The sequence below is a fragment of the Nematolebias whitei genome, chromosome 1, assembly GCF_014905685.2.
Source record: "Nematolebias whitei isolate Nwh7 chromosome 1, NemWhi1, whole genome shotgun sequence".
NCBI classification, from domain to species: domain Eukaryota; kingdom Metazoa; phylum Chordata; class Actinopteri; order Cyprinodontiformes; family Rivulidae; genus Nematolebias; species Nematolebias whitei.
Window position 1 is genome coordinate 81881147 of NC_056498.1, and position 21218 is coordinate 81902364.

At 42.0% G+C, this 21218-nt stretch overlaps 1 protein-coding gene across 1 annotated transcript in view; it reads right to left on the reverse strand.

Annotated features, from left to right (window-relative positions):
• Positions 1-15425: 15425 nt before the first annotated feature.
• The window catches only part of ogfrl1 (opioid growth factor receptor-like 1), a 14388-nt gene continuing 8595 nt past the window's right edge, over positions 15426-21218 (reverse strand). Inside the window, exons 5-7 of the mRNA XM_037687765.1 lie at positions 18167-18233; positions 17697-17842; positions 15426-16077 (exon numbers count right to left, since the gene is read on the reverse strand). Of these exons, the coding sequence (XP_037543693.1) occupies positions 15600-16077; positions 17697-17842; positions 18167-18233 (691 nt within the window). The 3' untranslated portion in view covers positions 15426-15599. The remainder of the gene's footprint in view (positions 16078-17696; positions 17843-18166; positions 18234-21218) is intronic.

The window sequence follows — 21218 nt, forward strand, 5'->3', positions numbered from 1 at the left end:
CTCACTCATCTCTCTGCAATTGGGTTCCAACCTCGAGGATCGTGACACTTTCATTTTTGATAAATCCTATAGTTAGGGTCGGCTTAGGTTTGTAAGGATGGTGCCATCTGGTGGGCCTTCTTTATCTGTACTCTCTAGTGTGTCTCCTCATTACCCCTGAGTAGTTTCACCCTTGTCTCGTGCCAGTTATTTGTAATCATGTCCTGTCTTGTCTGTGCATTTAAGTCTATCTCTGAGTCTTTTTCAGTGTCGGTTCATCGTTGGGTCTATGTCATCTTGTCCTGTCCAGTCCTGATCTTGTCACCAGCTCTGACCTGTTCCTTGTTTCCCATCCTGTCAGTTTGCTGCCACGTTAGCCCTTTAATTTATAATTATTAAAAGTATTTTTTTTTTACCTTCTGAGTCTGAGTCCCTGCCTGCACCATTGGGTTCTACCTACTCCTGAAAATCCTGACAGGGTTTCCTGAGATATCTCTTAGTTATGCTGCTATAGGCTTAGACTACTGGAGGACAAATTGACCACATGTCCTCACTCTGCTGTTATCTTTACTCTATCTGTTTGTATTTCAATCTTAACATGTTCTTTGTCTTTCCTCCTATAGAAAGTACATCTGGACCTGTCATTGTGTGTTTGTCTGTTTCTACTTCCTGTCCTCTCAAACCCAGCCTGTCAAAGCAGATGGCCGTTTTTCTTGAGCCTAGTTCTGTTGGAGGTTTCTTCCTGTTAAAAGGGAGTTTTTTCTTTCCACTGTTACCTTTGTACTCGCTCAGGATGGGAGACAGTCTGCTGCTTCCTTCCTTAGATAGAGAACTTTTACTAATTGGTGTTTTCATGTATGTGAATGTTTCTGTTCAGTGTCCTGAGACAACTTCTGTTGTGAGTATAAATAAACTGAATTGAATTTTGAATTATCACAGATATTACAGTGTGTATAACAGCATTTTGGGGGTTTGACCAAAACAAGTACAACTCCATCATTTCTATGGCATGAGAAGATCTTCACCAAAAGTTCTGTTGTAAAAGACGATGGGCGATTTGTGTTTTTACAAGGAATGTTAGGCCTTTAATTTCTGCAGCCGTGTTTAATGTTTCAAAACATGACCAACAGTCACTGAGTGGGTTTGATTAATACAACGTTAATATCAGTCAGAGAGACAAACTGCTTTAAAATGATTTTCCTTCACATTTCTGTTTCACAGTCCAAGTGGTTTTCTGTTTCCAGCAGTGTTCATGTCTACAACCTGAATAGAACAAAAAGCAGCACTGCAGGGAACAGATGTGGTCCTTAAACAATCTGTCGAGTAAATAAGTGTTGGTGCCAGTCAGTGTCAGAAGCCTCCTGAAAGAGACATGGAAATATTTTGAAATGTTTCTTTGAAGATGGAGCTGAGCTGCAGAACCTGCTGAGGACGGGAAGCACATGGAGAACCATCTGCTGTTGGGCAACAAAGCAGAAATGTGACAAACTGCAGAGCCACACACACACACACAACACAACACAACACAGAATATGGACTGAGCTCTAACAACAGCTACATATGGCAAAAATGAGACTGAACTAGGATGAGAAGACAAAAAGACAAAAAACTAAAAATATCTATCATCCTTTGCACCATTAACACAACTCTACTGGTTCTGTGTGAACAACAAAGTCCATGCTCAATAATCCAGGTATACAATCCAACATTTTTCAGTCAGGTCATCTGGACAGTTTTTTGGGGTTTTTTTGTGCTGAAACGTTTCGCCTTCGATCCGGGAGGCTTCATCAGTCAAGGAAACACACAACAAAACTGATTCTTCCCCCAGCAGCTTACTCCAAAGTGGAACAAACCAGTTCTGCTTGTGATAAGATGGTCTCTTTGGTACGCCCCCTCCTCCATTGCCGGCCCTCTTCCTTGTTGACAGTCTTGTCAAACTGGTTGAAAACAACAAAGTCCATGCTCAATAATCCAGGTATACAATCCAACATTTTTCAGTCAGGTCTATGTGAAGCTCCTCTACAGAAGCTTTGTCAGGGTCCACACAAACCACAAGACATACACCTAGAAAAGTATTTCCAGTTCATGTACGTACAAACTCAAAATAATGCAGTTCTGGGCCCATAAATTAGTCTGATCTCTTGACGTGAAGCAGCTGAGCTGTTTCCAGGGAGGACAACTTCAGCAACATCGCCACAGGATCCGGCAACTCAGTGAAACAAAAGTGAAATCATTGCAAATGACCAATAAACTGCAACAAGACTGGACACAGGAAGTTAACTAAATGTCAGAATCAGAATCAGTTTATTATTGCCATGTCAATGAACGAGGTTCACAAACTAGGAATTTGCTTCGACATAAATGCTTGTCGAAGTAATGCACATAAGTACATGTGCAATCCAAGTGGTAAACAACACGATCAAATGTTACTAACGTGTGAAAATAAACTACATACAGGTATTAATGCTCAGTACTTTAACTTTGGTTATCTAAACTTGTGAATATTTACAATCAACAAAAAACACAAGATACCAAATGCATGACCACAACTTTGTTACGAGGACTGATTAGAGACTGCAGGCGCAGCTGGCACTCCAAAGTCACCTCCGAGTCTGTGAGCTTGGAGGAGCTGATAAGCATATAAAAACAAGTCTCGCACACTGCCCATGGCAGATTCTCTCGACTGGTCTTCATGTTTCTGTATTCTTTCTGTGTGCAACCTGTTGTTATAATATGACCTTGCACGTAAATGGTAAATGGTAAATGGACTGTACTTATATAGCGCCTTTCTATCTTATTTCAAGATACTCAAAGCGCTTTACACTATAATCTGTGTCCTCATACCCATTCATACAGCACTCTACTAGATCTCTACAAAGCTAATTGAACAAATCATTTTAAAGAAACTAATCAGTGCTTTAGGTCACATTCATACACTGATGGGACACACATCAGAGGCTATGAAGGGTTCAGTGTCTTGCCCATGGACACTTCAGCATGTGACTGCTGGTGGATTTGAACCCCCAACTCTCGCCTTGGAGGATGACTGCTCTAACCACTCAGCCACAGCCGCTGCTGGTTAAAAATCTTCTCCTGTTGTTGAGTGTTGGCTCTTTTTGAGTAATTACAATAAATAGAGGATATTTTTATCCAACATTTTTGGTCCTTCAATTGCAGGCCCCAACATCTGACCTTGAACTGCCAGACTTTGATCTTTAACCATGCAAAGAGGAACTGAAAGTCCTCTGGCTGGAAAATGCAGGTCTGCTGGTGGGTCAAGAAGTGACGGGTGTCTGACCAGAGTCGAGCCACGCACGGACGATAAGGAGCTGATTTTATTCAACATGTCTGTATGGACGTCATGAAGGGACTTTCAATGAGTATACCATGAAGGTGTATGCAGGAAGACCTGGGATCACAAAGAGCAGTCACAGAGAAGCTTAGGAGTAATTTACACAGGGATTTTCTCTAGATATAGACCATGGAGGGGATTGTAATTTGGGTATGCCACGGAGGGGTGTACAGGGAGATCTGGGACCTCAACACTTTTTCCTTTGTGTTTGCTCAGGATAGGAGACTGCGACAAAGTGAAGATTCGACACAATCTGCTGGCTTCTTTAGGGAAGGGGAAGGGAAGTCTGAGACTGTCATCATTATATGTTTCCATACAATGGTGAAATTAGTTCTCTGCATTTAACCCATCACACGTGAGATACACCCAGGTGGAGCAGTGAGCAGCTATGTAAGCACCCGAGGAGCAACTGGGGATCACGTGTCTTGCTCAGAGACACCATGACATGTGGGAATGGCTGGGAGTCGAACTGTGACTTTCTGGTCCCCAGTCAGCTGCCCTACCTCTAAACCATCTCGGACCCTGATAACTTGTACTAATTCGCTAAATGTGTGGCTGCAGGTACTGTTGTCACAGCTTCATTACATCTACCTGGTTTACACCTTGAGTCCATCAACATCAGCAGAACAGCTGGATCTACTCTGCCCCCAGTGGAGTAAATAATACATATACGTACATATAAACATATACAATATCATCTATTGTAGACTCTGAACTCTGTTCTAGCGTTTCACAAATTAAAGCTCTATCGTGCAAATTATCAGTAGGTATATTCAGAAGACAGTTCTGTGAAATGGCCATGCAGACCAGTTTGTCTTTAAGCTTCCTCTGGTCTTTCATAACTCACAGATGAAGCTGCCACGTCCCTCTCAGATGTGAGCTATGAGCAGAAGCAAAAGAGACATGGAGCAGAACTCTGCAGGGCTGAGACGGAGCGTGATGCATTAAATGCATCAGACATTTCCCTCATCCCATTTACTATAATAATAATAATAATAATAATAATAATAATAATATAATAATAATAACTGACTTTATCAATCCTGTTTGTGGTAAACTATTTTTTAAAGTAAATACAAAAGTTGTGTATCATCATCTATATTCCCACTGTAATAAATGTGTTTGTTAATCACACAAGTGGGAGGTCTAAACTAATGTCATCAGTTCATAACATTACTGAGCCGCAGCTCTGTTGATTTATTTTTTTCTTTTTCTTCACTCATATATAAGCATCCCTGATGCATCCTTACATTTCTATGCTGATGACACAGTTGTTTACTGTCGAGCTAAAACAGTTGATAAGGTTTTCCAGCTTTTTCAATCCGCCTTCGACATCATCCAGACAGATTTGTTCCACCTCAAACTTGTCCTAAATGCCGACAAACCCAAAGGGATGCTTTTTTCATACAGGAAGTCGGTCCCAGCAGTTCTTCCTCTGATTTTATCATCAAATGGTGTCCCTATTGAGTTTGTCGATTCTACAAATATTTGGAATTTGGGTATCTTGGTCAATTTTCATTTCTCTTTTAAGCTTCACGTTGAAAACGTGTTAAAGAAACTGAAAGTTAAATTGGGTTTCTTTTTCAGAAACAGATCCTGTCTAACTGAATGTTAGGAAACGCCTTGTAACTGTGACTTTCCTTCCCTCCATTGATTACGGTGACATTATTTGCATGAACGCTCCTACAAGCACCCTGCAGATGTTGGATGCTGTCTATCATGGTGCGCTAAGATTCATAACTTCTATTCATGGTTCTAGAATAGCGCCGCTCAAGGTGGCTGCATGTTGGAGCAGCTCTGTTACTTTCATTCTGAGATTTTGCTTTTGGAAACTTTAATTCCTCTTTTTCTGATGTAAATCACATTTTTTGGATGATTGTTTCCTCTGGTATCAGATGGTGTGCAGCTGGAAGGATTTTTACTGAAACTTTTTTAGTTTTGGACATTTGTTATGATGTGTAACCATGGCAACAAGGCAGTTTTCTACAGCCAACAGCAGCTGATTAACATCTCAAAAGCTCAAATAATATCTCAACTACAGCCCCACATCTTAATGAGTTGAAAAGGATGTTCTGTGGACGCATTCTCATCTACCTGCCAGCTGTGCTCGAGTGCCTGACCACTGAGATCCTGGAACTAGCAGGAAACACGGCTCATGACAGCGGAGGGACAGGATCGTCCCTAAGCACCTACAGTTGGCTGTCTGCAGTGACGAGGAGCTCGGCAGACTGCTGGGAGGAGTGACCATCGCTCTGGGAGGAGTTTTGCCCAGCATTTGGGCGGTCCTACAGCCCGAGGGGAACCGAGAGGCCAGCCGAGTTTGGGTGGACGGATCAGACGGCATCGGCAGTCAGTTTCTTAGGATTCACAGTGGGAAGGACCTTTATAAGAGATCCTTCCTGCCTACAACCATCAGTATCTATAACATCTCTTAATGAAATGAGGTTAATGAGTTACAACAACAAATAATTTCCCTCAGGGATTAATAAAGTATTTTTGAATTGAATTGAATTGAATTGAACTGGCTGTGATTATCGTACCCACCACTGCAACCTGTATTTACTGGTTAACTGGACATCATTAAGTTCACGCAGACTCTCCCACTGGTACCTATTCATCTTTAAATCACTTCTTGGTCTGCTGCCTTCATACATCTCCTCCTACATGTTTTTTCATTCATTCAACCTTTAATTAGACAGGTAAATCCCATTGAGCCTTGAGGACTCATTAACAATAGAGACCTGATTTCAACAAAGAAAGATGACAACAATGGACAGCAGCGACAACAATAGATAGTTATAAAAAGGCATACAGATTTATTTAATTATTTATTTTTTACAAATAAGGTGGCAAAAAGAGTAACAAAACAGATAAATTATAAGGCGAATGTAGAAAACTAAAAACAGGAACCCAAAAAAGTTCAATCTGGTCCTCTGGACATTCAAAAAAACAAAAGCAAAACAAAGCAAAAAAAAAATCTAGAAACATTTCGCCTCTCATCCAAGAGACTTCCTCAGTCTGAGGTGCTGTTTTCAGCTCAGTCTCTTAAATAGTACCTTCTTGGAGTGGATCAACCAGTTTGCTGCTGACAACCAAAACCAGCTGATCACATGCTCAAGAAGGACCATCAGCCTAACAATGGATCATTAGCACACTGATGGCTGTTTACTACTCACAGAGGGCTGAGTGATACTAGCAATCACAGCATTGTAAGAGGGGGACAGTTGAACCCGGAGGCCTCCACCCCTGTTTAATGATGGACGATTTATTTTCACAAAGATGGCCTCCTTTACTCCTCTCTCAAACCACCGTTCCTCTCTGTCCAGGATGTGAACATCTTCATCCTTGAAAGAGTGACCGCTGGCCTGGAGATGAGTGTAGACCGCAGAGTCCTGGCCTGATGATGTTGATCATCTGTGCTGGGTCATCCTTTTGGCCAGTGGCTGTTTAGTTTCCCTGATGTAAGACTGATCACAGCCCTCCTGACACTGAACAGCATACACAACATTACTCTGTTTGTGCCGGGGGACTGGATCTTTGGGATGAACCAGTCTTTGCCGTAATGTATTTTGGGGTTTAAAAGCCACTGGGACGTTATGTTTAGAAAATAAACGTCTCAGTTTCTCTGATACCCCCTCAACATACGGAATGACCACTGGTCTGGGTCTGGGTTCCTCCTTTTCACCTGATGGCTGACTGGAGTCCTGTTTGTGTTTCTTCTCTGCTTTCAGGAAGGCCCAGTTAGGATATCCACATTGCTCTAGCGCCTGTTTTGTGTAGGATTTCTCCTTCTGCCTGGCTCCCGAGCTAGTGGGGACGCTGTCTGCTCTGTGATACAGAGTCCTGATGACTCCTAACTTGTGCTCCAAAGGGTGATGGGAGTCAAACTGCAAATACTGGTCTGTGTGGGTGGGTTTGCGGTACACCTCGGTTTGCAAATGTCCTCTATCCGAGACTGAGACCTCACAGTCCAAGAAAGCCAACTTGCCATATTTTACATCTTCTCGTGTGAACTTGATGTATTTATCCACAGAGTTGATGTGGTCAGTAAAATGTTGGACTTCCTGAGATTTAATTTTAACCCAGGTGTCATCAACATACCTGAACCAATGACTTGGTGGTGTCCCTGAAAAGGACGTCAAGGCTCTCTTTTCTACCTCCTCCATGTACAGGTTGGCAACAATAGGAGAAACTGGAGACCCCATAGCACACCCATGTTTCTGCCTATAATATTGCTCCCCATATGTGAAGTAGGTTGACTGCAGGCACAGTTTCAAGAGTTGACACAGTTGTTCTGTGGAAAGCGTGGTCCTGCTGCTCAGAGTGGTGTCTGATTTTAATCTTAAACTGACCACCTCTAGTGCATCATCAACAGGAATGCATGTAAAGAGTGATGTGACATCAAAAGAGACCATTGTTTCATCAGTCTCCATGATGACATCCCTCACCTTATCCACAAAGTCCATGATGTTCTGTATGTGGTGTTCTGAGCTGCCAACTAAAGGGATGAGTACAGATGCCAGATATTTGGAAACATTGTAAGTGACAGAGTTAATCATGCTAACGATTGGTCTTAAAGGTACACCTTGTTTGTGGATTTTAGGTAAACCATACAGACTAGGTGTGGCCTCCCCTGGGTACAGTCTGTGGTACAGAATACGGTCAATAGCCTTGTCCTGCTCCAAATTTTTCAGGCAATCTATTAACTTCTTCTTGTAACCACTTCCTGGATCTCTTTTCAGAGGTTCATTAGTGGTTAAGTCACTAAGGAGTGTCCTAACTTTCTCATGATAGTCTTTCTGGTTCAAAATCACTGTGCACCTTCCTTTGTCTGCTGGGAGAATGTTGATGTTTTTGTCCTTGCTAAGAGTGGTGAGTGCATCCCTCTCCTCTCTACTGATGTTGGAAGGTGGTGGTTTGGCATTGCTGAGGCAGGCTGAAACTTTGATTCTGAGCTGTTCTGCTTCACCCTCTTTAATTTTGTTGTTGCGGATGGCTGATTCTGTGGCTGTGATCAGCTCCACCAGAGGAATTGTACTTGGTACAATCATCGGTCAGAGGGCACCGGGCAAGCAAGATCCTTCAGAAGGCACAAACCCAGCTGCTGAATGAACGGGTGAGCCAGACCAATTTTACTATTGAGGCCTTGAAGGCCAAAGAAGAGCACATTAAACAGAAACTAACTATGTGTCTAGATCAGACCACACTTCAGCAAGTGTTGGACTGTACAGATCAGGCACGCTTAGCACAGCATGTCAAGTCCAAGACTCGACAACAAAATAAGTTTAACTTACTAATAACTCATCAACACCATCAGTATTCCAATAACAACACATTCAGTGTAGGACAACACTCCAGTAGTCAATTACATGCCAGGGAGACAGAAAAGTGGGTGAAGAATTTATCTGACAGACAGCTCACCCAGCCAGAGACAGAGATTCTTGCCAGGGGACTGAACGTTGTGGTTGCACCAAGTAGAATTCCTCTGGTGGAGATGATCACAGCCACAGAATCAGCCATCTGCAACAACAAAATGAAAGAGGGGTGAAGCAGACAAACACAGAGACAGTTTTTTTTTTATTACATTTACATTAGTGTCAACTAAGAAGTTTGTGAGCTGAGCTGAATATTTGTAAAACAACATCTGTTCCCAAGGGAATAGATGAATCTTAATTTTACAGTTTCAAACACAAAAACACAGGAATGTTTGTTTGGGATGAAGTGGACTCTTGTTGTTTGAGCTGAGGTGAACTGTTTCTGAGGTGGTGTTCCCCTACAGCGTGCACTCTCAGGACATTATTACCTGCAGTGTTCCCTCAGTGAGGACTGAACTAGGCAAAAGGGTCTTCTACTCTGCTCCTGTTCCCTGGATTATCTTGCAAAAAGATCTGAAGCTTGATCTTGACCTCTCTAAGTGGCTTTAAACATCTTCTAAGTTCATAGCAAAAACCAATGCAGACATGTTCCTGTTTTAAGTTTTCTACTCTGCCTTATAATCTAGCTGGTTTAAAAAAAAATTTTTTTTTATTACATTTTCTTTTAAATACCATTTTATTTTCACTTGTTAAAAAAATTCTCAATTTGTATGCATCTTTTAGGATTGTTTATTGTTGTCTTTGTTGTCCAGTTGTCATCACTCTTTGTTAATATCAGGTCTCTCTTGTAAATGAGTTCCCGAGGCTCAATGGGACTAACCTGTAAAAACGGCTGTTACTTCCAGACTCTCTGACACAGAGGTGCATCAGATGTACCATGTCTAGTGTAGGCTTGTGAATGAGGCTAGTACACCCCCCCCCCCCCCCCCCACACACACACACACACACACACACGCACATCTTTCCACCATTTTTGAAAACTTTCTTGAGGCGACCCTGTTTGAAACAAAGTTATTTCAAAATGTTCATGATGTGTCTCTCCTGTCAGTCATGTTGTCTAAAAATGACTCTTTGCCTGCTGTGTGATGTCTTTTCAGTGGAACAGATATAAAAGTTAAGATATATCTTAACAAGTGCTTTCATTCTTGCTTTGAGAACATTTATGACCAACGTGTTCAGTGACTTCAACCTGTAACCCACACACTGAGACTAACTTTAAACACACGTTCCAATGTTTGAAAATGTACTGAGGCAGGATTCACATTAAAGGTTCACTCACAGACTTTTCTGTGAGGAAAGCAGCCGAACAAAACAACTCGTTTGTTTAGGAGACACTGAATGTTCTACAGAACGATCACATTAAACTTAACAAGTCAGATGAAAATATCAGATGTTAAAAATCCTCAAATGATTTATTTTTGTTTATTATTAACCTTAGAATACATGGCTAAAATGCAGAGAAGTTAAAAATCAAAACGCTGTACAAAAATCAGGAGGAAGATGACACAACTTATTACATACAGGTATAAATAACATAAAAAAGAGGCACTTCAGAATATTAAAAAACGTCCCCTCCACACGCACTGAACATGTACACGTAAAGTACACAAAAACAAGTCCATGTCATCATACAGTCCACCTGAAAGGTGTTTTATAATGAAATCAGATCAAATATGTTGAAACATCAAAATATCTGAAACAAGGCAGCAGTCCACAGGAAGAACTCCCCCCAACAGAACTAAACCTGCTGCACATCTCAGACGCCTGTAACGTCACAGATTTGTATCTATTGCGAGCAGAACATTTGATTTATAACAAGGCTGCTCGTCTTTAAGGATGACACAGGTTATGCTGACGATACAATATTCTCCCCTCAGAGCTTTTAGAAACCAGTCAGGCTTTACTGTGCAGGACGTCGTATTGGACCTGTAAGACTTTCTACATCAAATGTTACGATATTTGTGCAAGAGTATCTACAAATTTAGCCCTAAACAAGTCAGGTTTATAAAGACAAGCTCAAAAACTATGTACAGTACAACACTGGAGTAGACTTTAGCACATCCATAGAATTATATTTATGGCACAGGTGAACAATCTGTTATTGTTATAATGTGCAGTAGCTCACACACAGTGCTTTGACACTGGAAGACACAGATTTTCCAAAAACTTCAACAAACACACACGAGTCACAAACAAGCCACGCAAAATAAAGTTCACCTTGCATGTTTTAGTTAGGAACAAAAAGGCTTTCAGGCGGTGTTGGCATAGAAACTTTGTTGATGAAAAGTTTCTGTTGTTGGCAAAAACAGGTTAGTTTTTACTAATCTGAAGAAACCCTGAAGGAACTCGTTAAATATGTTAAATTATAATTACAGAGGCTGTCTGGAGAGGTGTCGCTGAAGGACATTCTACTCTGAAGCATTTCTACAGATCAGTCAGAGGATTAGGAATAAAAACTAAATATTAAGAGAAGCTGCATCTCTCAGAAGTAAAGATGGGCAGAGGTTCACTAGTCTGTGACAAATACTGGAACAATGTCAATATAAAGTTCCTCATTGGAAACTGGGAAAGTCTTCCCATAATCAACAGTTCAGATCGTCATTAAAAAATTTCATGAATCTGGATAAATCTCTGAGGTCAAAGGTCAAACATGGATGTCCCTGCATTAAGAACAGCTCTGATTCTGTGGAACACTTCCACTAATTATTTTTATTGACTATAAACACAGTTTGCTGTGCCAACCATGAATGCAGGTTAAAGCTCAATCACACAAAGCAGAAGCCATGCGTGAACACATCCAGACACTCTGCTGTCTTCTCTGAGCCAAAGCTTGGTTTAAATGGACTGAGGCCAACAAGAAAAGTGTTCTGTGGTCACATGAAAGGAAATCTGAAAATATTTTAAGAAACTATGCAAGCCACATCCTCCATACTAAACAGCAGATGGACCTCTAAACCTGGTATCAGCACAGTTCAAAAGCCTGCCTGCCTCTCTGATGGTATAGTGGTACATTAGGGCCTGTGGGTTCGTCGGCTAGTCGAACCTCTGATTCAGGAGGAGCAGTGTAGTTTTTGTTCTGGTCATGGAACACTACACCCTCAGCAGGGTCCTGGAGGGTGTGTGGGAGTTTGCCCAACCAGTCTACATGTGCTTTGTGAACTTGGAGAAGGCGTTCAACCACATCCCTTAGGAAACCCAGTTGGGGGGGGGGGGGTACTCTGGGAGTATGGGGTACCAGGCCCTTTTATACAGGCTGTTAGGTCCCTGTATGACCAGTGTCAGAGCTTGGTTCGCATTGCCAGCAGTAAAGGCTCCCACAGACTCGTGCGGTCCTCAGTCCACGTGGAAACTGTGCGCACTATCCGCAGACGGTTGAGACTTCATAATCGAGCGTCCACCCTGAGTGGCTGCAGCCCAGCTCCGCAGGCAATGGGCGTTTACCTTTGGGACAAACTGAGTTTGCCGATTGGTAATTTGCTGACACGCCTACTGGAATGATTGACGGGTCACAAAAAAAAAAAAAAAAGAGAGAGCTGGCAGCCCCAGCTGCAGCAGTGTTCTGTGTTTATATGTTGTTAATAAAAAGTTCTAAATTTAAAAAAAAAAACGGAGCGCTAGCCCTGCAGCCCACACAGACTGGCCCAACAGGAAATCTCCAGACCCTCCCGCAGCCACGCTGGACCTGATTTTAATTCTCCCATGACAAATTCCTTCATTTCTCACAATTTCAGTCATGGCGTCACGGGAGGAGGAGGAAGAGATCACTTGCATCTTGGAAAAAACAAAAAAAAGGCCATTAAACCAGACCAGGGATGAAGAAGGGAAATTTAATACATTGGTGTCGCATACAAAACAATCCATCGCCGGGCAGTTTATTGTGCGACACAGTGTACGCGTACAGGGTTGTAAAAATTGATCTTTGAGCGGACATGCCTTGCAGGCATCTGCTTCGAGTTTAATCCGGTATGCGTGGACCTCCATGGACTGAGGTCTGCTCAAGTATGTGCAAGTCTTAAGTCGGGCTCGTTCCTGGTGAGAGTTGGATTCTGCTAAGGTTGCCCTTTGTCACCGATTCTGTTCATAACTTTTATGGACAGAATTTCTAGGTGCAGTCAAGGTGTTGAGGGGATCAGTTTTGGTGGCCTTAGGATCGCTTCTCTGCTTTTTGCAGATGATGTGGTCCTATTGGCTTCATCAAGTCGTGATCTACAACTTTCAATGGAGCAGTTCGCAGCTGAGTGTGACACGGCCGGGACGAGGATCAGTTACTCCAAATCCGAGGCCATGGTCTTGAGCCGGAAAAGGGTAGAGTGCCCTCTCCGGGTCAGGGAGGAGGTCCTGCCCCAAGTGGAGGAGTATAAGTATCTTGGAGCATTGTTCACAAATGAGGGAAAAATGGAGCGAGAGATGGATAGGCAGATAGGTGCAGTGTCGGCAGTGAGGCGGGCACTGTACCGGTCTGTCGTGGTGAAGCGAGACCTGAGTCAAAAGGCGAAGCTCTCAATTTACCGGTCGACCTACGTTCCTACCTTCATCTATGGTCATGAGCTTTGGGTTGTGACCAAAAGAACGAGGCCACGGATACAAGCGGCCAAAATTAGTTTTCTCTGCGGGGTGTCTGGGCTTTCCCTTAAAGATAGGGTGAGAAGCTCGGTCATCCGGGAGGGACTCAGAGTAGAGCTGCTGCTTCTCCGTCAAGAGGAGCCAGTTGAGGTGGCTCAGGCATCTGGTTAGGATGCCTTCTGGACACCTCCCCGGTGAGGTGTTCTGGACATGTCCCACCAGAAGGAGACCCAGAGAAAGACCCAGGACACGTTTAAGGGACTATGTTTCTCAGTTGGCCTGGGAACGCCTTGGGATTCCCTTGGAAGAGCTGGCCCAAGTGGCTGGGGAGAGGGAAGTCTGGGCCTCCCTACTTAGGGTGTTACCCTCGCGACCCGACCCCGGATAACCGATATGGATGGATAGATAGGGCATGGGCAGCTTACACAGCTGAAAGGCATGGTTGATACAGAAACACATCTAAAGGTTTTAGAACATTTTCTCAACTCCAGGTGACATTTGTTTCAGGGAAGACTACTGTACATATTCCATCAACCTAGAAGACCTCCCAACATCTGGAAATGTCATAAAATAAAACATTTGTCTAAGAATACATGCTGAACAGCTAGAAGCCTACATCAGGCCAGAATGGGACAACATCCCCCTCCCAAAACTCTAGCAGCTGTTCTCCTGTTTCTAGACTGAGGAGAGCTGAGACCAGATACCAGATCAGAGACCGGAGACCTAAGACCAGAGACCTGATACCAGAGACCAGGGACCAGGCGACCAGAAACCTGAGACCAGATACCAGATCAGAGACCTAAGACCAGATACCTGAAACCAGAAGACCAGAGACCAAGAGACCTGAGACAAGGAGACCTGAGACCAGAGAGCAGAAACCAGGAGACCAGAGATGATGGACCAGGAGACTAGAGACCAAGAGACCATGAGACCAAGAGACCAGAGAGCAGGAGACCAGAGAGCAGGAGACCAAGAGACAACAGACCAGGAGACCAGAGACCATAAACCTGAGATCAGAGACCAGAAGACCAGAGACCTGAGACCAGGAGACCAGAGATGATAGACCAGAGACCAGGGACCTGAGACGAAGAGACCAGAGACAAAAAGACCATGGACCTGAGACCAGGACACTGGAGACCAGAGACCAGGAGACTAGATACCAGAGACCAGGAGACTAGAGACCTGAGACCAGAGACCAGCGATTTACAGACAGTTTTAGCAGACAGGGTTGATTCAGAGCTAAACATGATCTGTTCCAACTTGTTGCTGCCATGAACATAAAAACTCAACAAGTTTAACCTTTGAATATTTTACTGTGTGGATCAAATATGAGTTTATGTGATTTATAAGTCATTGAATTCAGTTTTGTTTCTATCATTTCACACAATGTCTCTATTCTATCAGCATTAGGGGAGAATTTAAAACATAAATAAATAAACATATTTTAACTATGAGCTTCACCAATGAGGAACTATTTGAAGCATCAAACTGTGATTTAAATTCATGTTGAGTTTAACTTCATTAATTTAAAGATACTGTACATTTGTACATTTGGGATTTGTCCTGAACTCCTTTACCTAAAATATATTTAAATGCAAAGTATTTCTAATGACTGGTAAACTCCCAGCAATAAATAAATAAATTACACAAACGATTCAGATTAAATGTAGATGTTTGAACATCGGTGTTTTTAGTCTGTTTTGCCAACAGGAAGTTGCCACTGAAAGCCATTTTATTCTTCAACGTCTCTGAAACATCAAGTTCATAAAATGTTGAGTTTTTTGCCCTCGTGTACAATTTTCGGAGGAAGTTTTTACTGAAACTGTAGGAGAGAATAAAACAAAGTAAATGTGCAGTTCTGCCTGTTATCACCCACAAACTGAAGGTTTAAAGTCAGTTAACTCCAGATGAAGACAAATATTGCTTAGTCACGTTTCTTTGTCGTACTTTGACACGACAAATGAACTCTACCTGATCAGCCTTTCACGTCTTCATTTAATCTGTAGCATCTTCACAAAGAAGAACTCGCTGGAGGAGAAACAGCCGTGAACACGTCAGTGATGGATCAGAACCTACTCAGCTGCTCCCGAGGAGGAAACGGTTCTGATGGTTTTAGAAATATATCAGGAACAAGTTTGACTGAGCTTAGAAGTTTCTAAAGTCTTTGTTTTGTAATTAATTTATAATAAGCCCTTAATCTGAACTGGTTCTAATCCCGTTTGAATCGTTTTCCTGTCCTGCAACTTGACTCGTGTAGTTTCACTGGTAAATGTGAGGCCTAGAATTAACGGATTGATTCATTCATCCCTCTGTTCTGCACAGACGACCACCTACAGTCCAACCATGTTAGAGCCCAGCTCCGGGTAGCCCTTCAGTCCTGATCCGGTCCGGTCCTGGCACAGAATGGCATTATGGGAAGACACTTTGACCCTGCTACTTGACAAAGTGGGGCTCTCCTCCTCCTCCTCCTCCCTCCTGTGATGCTCCGGTGTGGGAGCGGGGGCTCTGATCCCACTGCTCCCAGCCCCTAAGCTACCTCCGGCTCGTTGTGTAGACGGTGGACCCCAGAGGAAGGCGTGGGGGGGTCTGTAGTGCTGGCGAGCGAAGCGGAGCAGGTGTCGGCGCGTGGCTGGGAGACGGACGGTGTAGACGTAGTACTCCAGGACGCTGTGCTGCATGTGGGCCAGAGTCCCATGGCACAGAGCCTCCTCTAGGAAGAGGCGGATGAGCGGAGCCTTGAAGGACTCAAAGCCGAGCTCCCCCAGGGACTTCAGGATCCGAGTGATCCGCAGGTAGTTGTGCTGGGATCTGAACAAAGGGAGAACAGCTGTTAGGAGCAGAGGACAAGCTTATCGATACCTTCCATGTCACAGTGCACGATCTTTGTCGTGACTGCCAGAGCTCGAGATGTTTCAGCTCAGGAGGACTTCAGCTACTATCACATCAAACTTCAGCTCCACATCTGTACATCTGACCAGGTTGTACCAGAAACAGGTTAGCTGGGACTGGTTAGCTGTGGTGACCTTGAGGCTCCAGGTCAGCCCCGGGTCAGGCCCGGCTCCTGATAAAGGACTAACAATAATCTGAACTGTCCCAGACCAACTGCAGGACTCTGAGTCTGGAGGATCGTGCTTTAGTCTGGTAGAGATCTGAAGTAGAAACTAGTGTCAGTCTGGATCTGGACCCATGTTTTTAACTTGTTCCACATTTACAGTCATTTGTTTTAAAATATTAATGTTTGGTAAGTGTAAATTCATTTTGGAGGATTTAAATTATATTCGTCTTAGTGGCCGCTGTGGTGTAGAGGTAGTGCAGCTGACTTGGGACCAGAAAGTCGCAGGTTCAACTCCCCGCCATGCCCACATGTCGTGGTGTCTCTGAGCAAGACACCTAATCCCTAAATGGCCCCCAGGCACTTACACAGCTGCCCACTGCTCCACCTGGGTGTAGCTCAGATGTGATGGGTTAAATGCAGAGAACTAATGTCATCATCGTATAGAAACAGACAGTGATGACAACATAAAGCACTTTATTCTTCTTACATGTTCAGAGACAGAAGTGATATTTCAAATCAGCATGACTACCAAACTAATGATCTGAGCATCCGACACATGCAGATATGAGGAGCACAGAAAATACCAATTCAATTCAATTCAATTTATACAGCACCAAGTCACAACAGAAGTCACCTCAAGGCCCTGAACAGAAATATTCATATTTAAAACAATAATTTAACATTATTTATCTGAGGAGCAGACTACTTTGAGTTTAACTCCATCACAGAACTCTCATCTTGAGCAAGCATGAAGGTGACAGTGGAAAGGAAAAACTCCCTCATGAGGAAGAAACCTTTAGCAGAACCAGGCTCAGGACAAGTGGTCATCTGTTTTGACCGGCTGGGTTTGAGAGGAACAGATACACAATGGCAGGTCAAGAATCACATGTTAAGATAGAAATAGAATCAAATGAAAAATATTCAATTTTAACAATTCATTTTAAGTAATGAGGTCAATTTGTTCTAAAGTAGTCTAAGGCTATAGCAACATAACAAGCCAACCCTGACTATATGATTTAGCAAAAAGGAAAGTCTTAAGCCCAGTCTTAAAACTGGACAATGCCTCACGGACAGAATCTGGAAGTTGTTTCCACAAGAGAGGAGCCTGAGAACTGAAAGATCTTCCTCCCATTCTGCTCTTGGAAACTCTAGATACCACGAGTAAACCTGCAGTCTGAGAGCGAAGTGCTCTGTTGGGAAAATATGGAACAATAAGATCTGTAATATAAGATGGAGCTAGGTTGTTGAGAGCTTTGTAGGTTAGAAGTAAGATTTTGAATTCAGTTCTGGATTCGAGCTCTGATGAGCAGCAGTGCATGTGTTTAATTCTGACCATGTGTGTGTGTGTGAGTGTGTGTGTGGTCTTTCTTACTCATTAAGGTGCTGGAAGCGCTCCTGCCAGTTGGCGGCCCGAGCAACATTTCCATTTTTATCCACCAGTTTGACTCCATAAAAGTCCAACATCAAGGCGTAGGCTGCCACGAATCTCCGCTTCGCTTCCCGAGTGCTTTGGAATTCCTGACGGGATTCAACACAGAAGATTAGAGGAAAATACAACACACGCGGACCCTCAGTGACCGAAATTAATATTACATGTGGTCAAATAAATGGCATTAACCAACTAACTTTATTTATTACAGCTGAGGCACATTTTGTTTCTTTATTGCAGTAACAAATAAATAATTCTCTGCGTGAGCTAACAGAGCCATCTCACAGAAGAAATTATGACTCGAAGTAACAAGAAAAGGCGCAGGCTGCATGTTCCACAGAGAACGACACGCCTCGTGCACGTTAGAGCGACACTTTCAGGTGAAAACGTGAAAAGAGCTGAACGTGACGTACTTTGATCTCGTCCTGAGTCAGTTCATGTGCGTAGAAGTTCAGCCCTTGTTCTCTCAATGGGAACAACCTACAAATTCAGGATTAAACAAGATTAAATTCAACAATAAATACATTTTAGATATAAAAACTGAAAAAATAAACTTTGGATTAAGAAAACTTTAGAATAAATAAAATTCAGATTAATTCAAACTCCAGAATAAATAAATGTTTGAAAGAATAAAGATCAGATTAAATAATTTCTAAAGAAATAAAACTTCAGATTAAACAAACTCTGTACAAATAGATTTGAAATTAATTAATAAAAAACAATCTCCTGATTTAAATTAAATTCCAGATTCAATACGGTCAATGACAAAAAAACAATAAACTAAGTAAAATTTTGGATAAAAAAAAATCTAGAATAAATTAATTCAAAATTAAGAAAAACTCCTGATTAAATAAAATTATAAAATAAATCAACTCGGATCTATTAAATTTAAAATGTAATAAAATCAAAAATTACGAATTTTAAAATAATCTGCAAAATAAACAAACACCAGTTTAATCTTATGGTTACAAAAAAACATAATTAAAAAACTCCAAATAAAATAAAATCAATAAAAAAAATACATTAAATAAAGTCCAGATAAAATAAACTCCACATTAAGAGATTAAAACAACTTTAACAGATTAAAACAGCTCTAGACTGAACTAAACTCCAGATAAAACTAAATTCAGATTACAGAAATTTGAGCTTAAAGACTCTCCAGAATACATAAACTAGATCTTCAGATGAATAAAACCTGATTAAATCAATTTCTGAATAAATAAAACTACAAAGTACAGTGATCCCGCACCTATCGTGGGGGTTACATTAAAGAGACCCCCGCAGTAGGTGAAAATCCACGAAGCAGTGGCGTTATATTTATTTTATTATTTATTAGGTTTAAGGCTTTATAAACCCTTCCCACACTCCTACAAACCTTTTCCACTCTCTTATAAAAAGTTGTATGCCCTTAAACACTTTGGTGAAGAAGATAATGAATGTACAGTCCTGCAGCATGTTCAGTTCACACAATATAAAAAACTGGGTTTAAAAACCGGAGATACAGTGAAGCTGCAAGATGTGAAGTATAATATAACGACTGTAGTTTTCATTCCAGATTAAATAAAACTCTTACAGAACATTGCAAAAGTAATTTGCTTTAAAAGTCAAGCTGACACCTGAAGTGTCCCTTTTCTGCTTGATGATCACACTGCAGAGTGTAGACTGCAGACGGTACCCTCCCCCCACCCCATGCAGTGACTCATCCACACCACCTGGAGACCACCTGGTATCTTTGTGGATGGCTCCTTATCTGACAGCACAGTTTAGATGACTGTATGAGTGCATGTATCTTTAAGGGTAAAAAAACCTGATGGGCTGCTTGTCTCTAATGCCCCTTTTCCATTAGTACCGGTACGGGCCGACTCGACCCTACTTGGCCCGGTTCTGAGGCTTTTCCATTAGTACCGGTACTTAGCACCTGTTACTATTTTCAGTACCCTTGGCTCTGTGGTTCTAACCGGTACGAAGAGGTACAAAAACGTGACGTCAGAACACTGTCGGTCACTGATTGGTCGGGGGCGGAGTCGGGGGCGGAGTCACTGGATCCTTCAGAAACTTTCAAAACAATAATCCGCCATTTGCAATTTCTCGGACTGGAGCAGCGGCTGGACTTATTTTAAAGATTTTAAAAACAATACTGACAACATCTTGGTCTAATGTTGATGTGCTGGCATTTTTTGTGCTTGGTGGCCGACAACATAATTCAGAGCAAGCTGGATGGAGCTCTGCTGGTGCACCCCGATCATCCCTCCGGAGCCTCGGAGCGCCAGACCGGGCAGGGCGTTATCTCCCCGGCTCCAAGTTCAGCTGGTCACCGCAAAAGATCCTTCGATGTGCCGACTCGGAGGCTCAGGTTCCGGATACCAGCCTTGTGTGCTCAGAGCTCCGCTGGTCACTGCGAAGCTGGAGATGGGGACTCGCAGATGGACGTTGCCAGACCCCGGCCGCGCGTAATCATGAAGGCTGAATCCCGATCCCACCCGCAGTCAGGCGGACTGGACAGTCTGGGACGGACGGTGGAAGCGATTTTTAAATAAAATAATATTTTGTTTTTATACAAAAAATGTTTTAAAAAATTGCTGAAGCGATTTAAAAATGATTATTATTTTTTTACACGTAAAATGTTTTTTAAAATTGCTTCCACCGTTCGTCGCAGACCCGTCTCTGCCCGCCTGTCTGCGCGGGTCGGACCTTCATGATTACGCACGGCTGGGGTCTTGGAACAGCCTCTGGAGTCACCAGCTGAGCTGGAGCTGGGAGGATGAGCCTCCCAGCCTCCTCCTCTCCGGAGGAGAGGATCAGTGAGACCAGCAGAGCGTTGAAGATTTAAAAAATAAAAATAAAATAAACGGTGCCAGCTTCATCGTGAAATCCTGTTTTCACTTTAATGACTGTTAACTCAGCTGAAAATCATAAAAAGACACAAAACTATTGGATCTCAGGAATATTTCCCTTAAACATGTTTAAAGAAAAGAGACGACCTTCAGTTCAACTTTATTTTAACTCACGAATGTACAAATCACAAAACAAGAACTTTAAAGCAAAGCTAAAAATAAAATGTAAATATGTGAACAAGAAAGAAAACCACACATCTAAAATGAACATTAAAAGTAGACACAATGAGTTCAAATACATCAAATGATGATGAAAACCTATAAAAATTTAAATTTAAATCTATAATATATATATAGATAAATATATATGTATATATATAAATACATATATATGTATATAAATATATATGAATATATATAAATACATATATATGTATATAAATATATATATGAATATATATAAATACATATATATGTATATAAATATATATGAATATATATAAATACATATATATGTATATAAATACATAAGAATATATATAAATACATATATATGTATATAAATACATAAGAATATATATAAATACATATATATGTATATAAATACATATGAATATATATAAATACATAT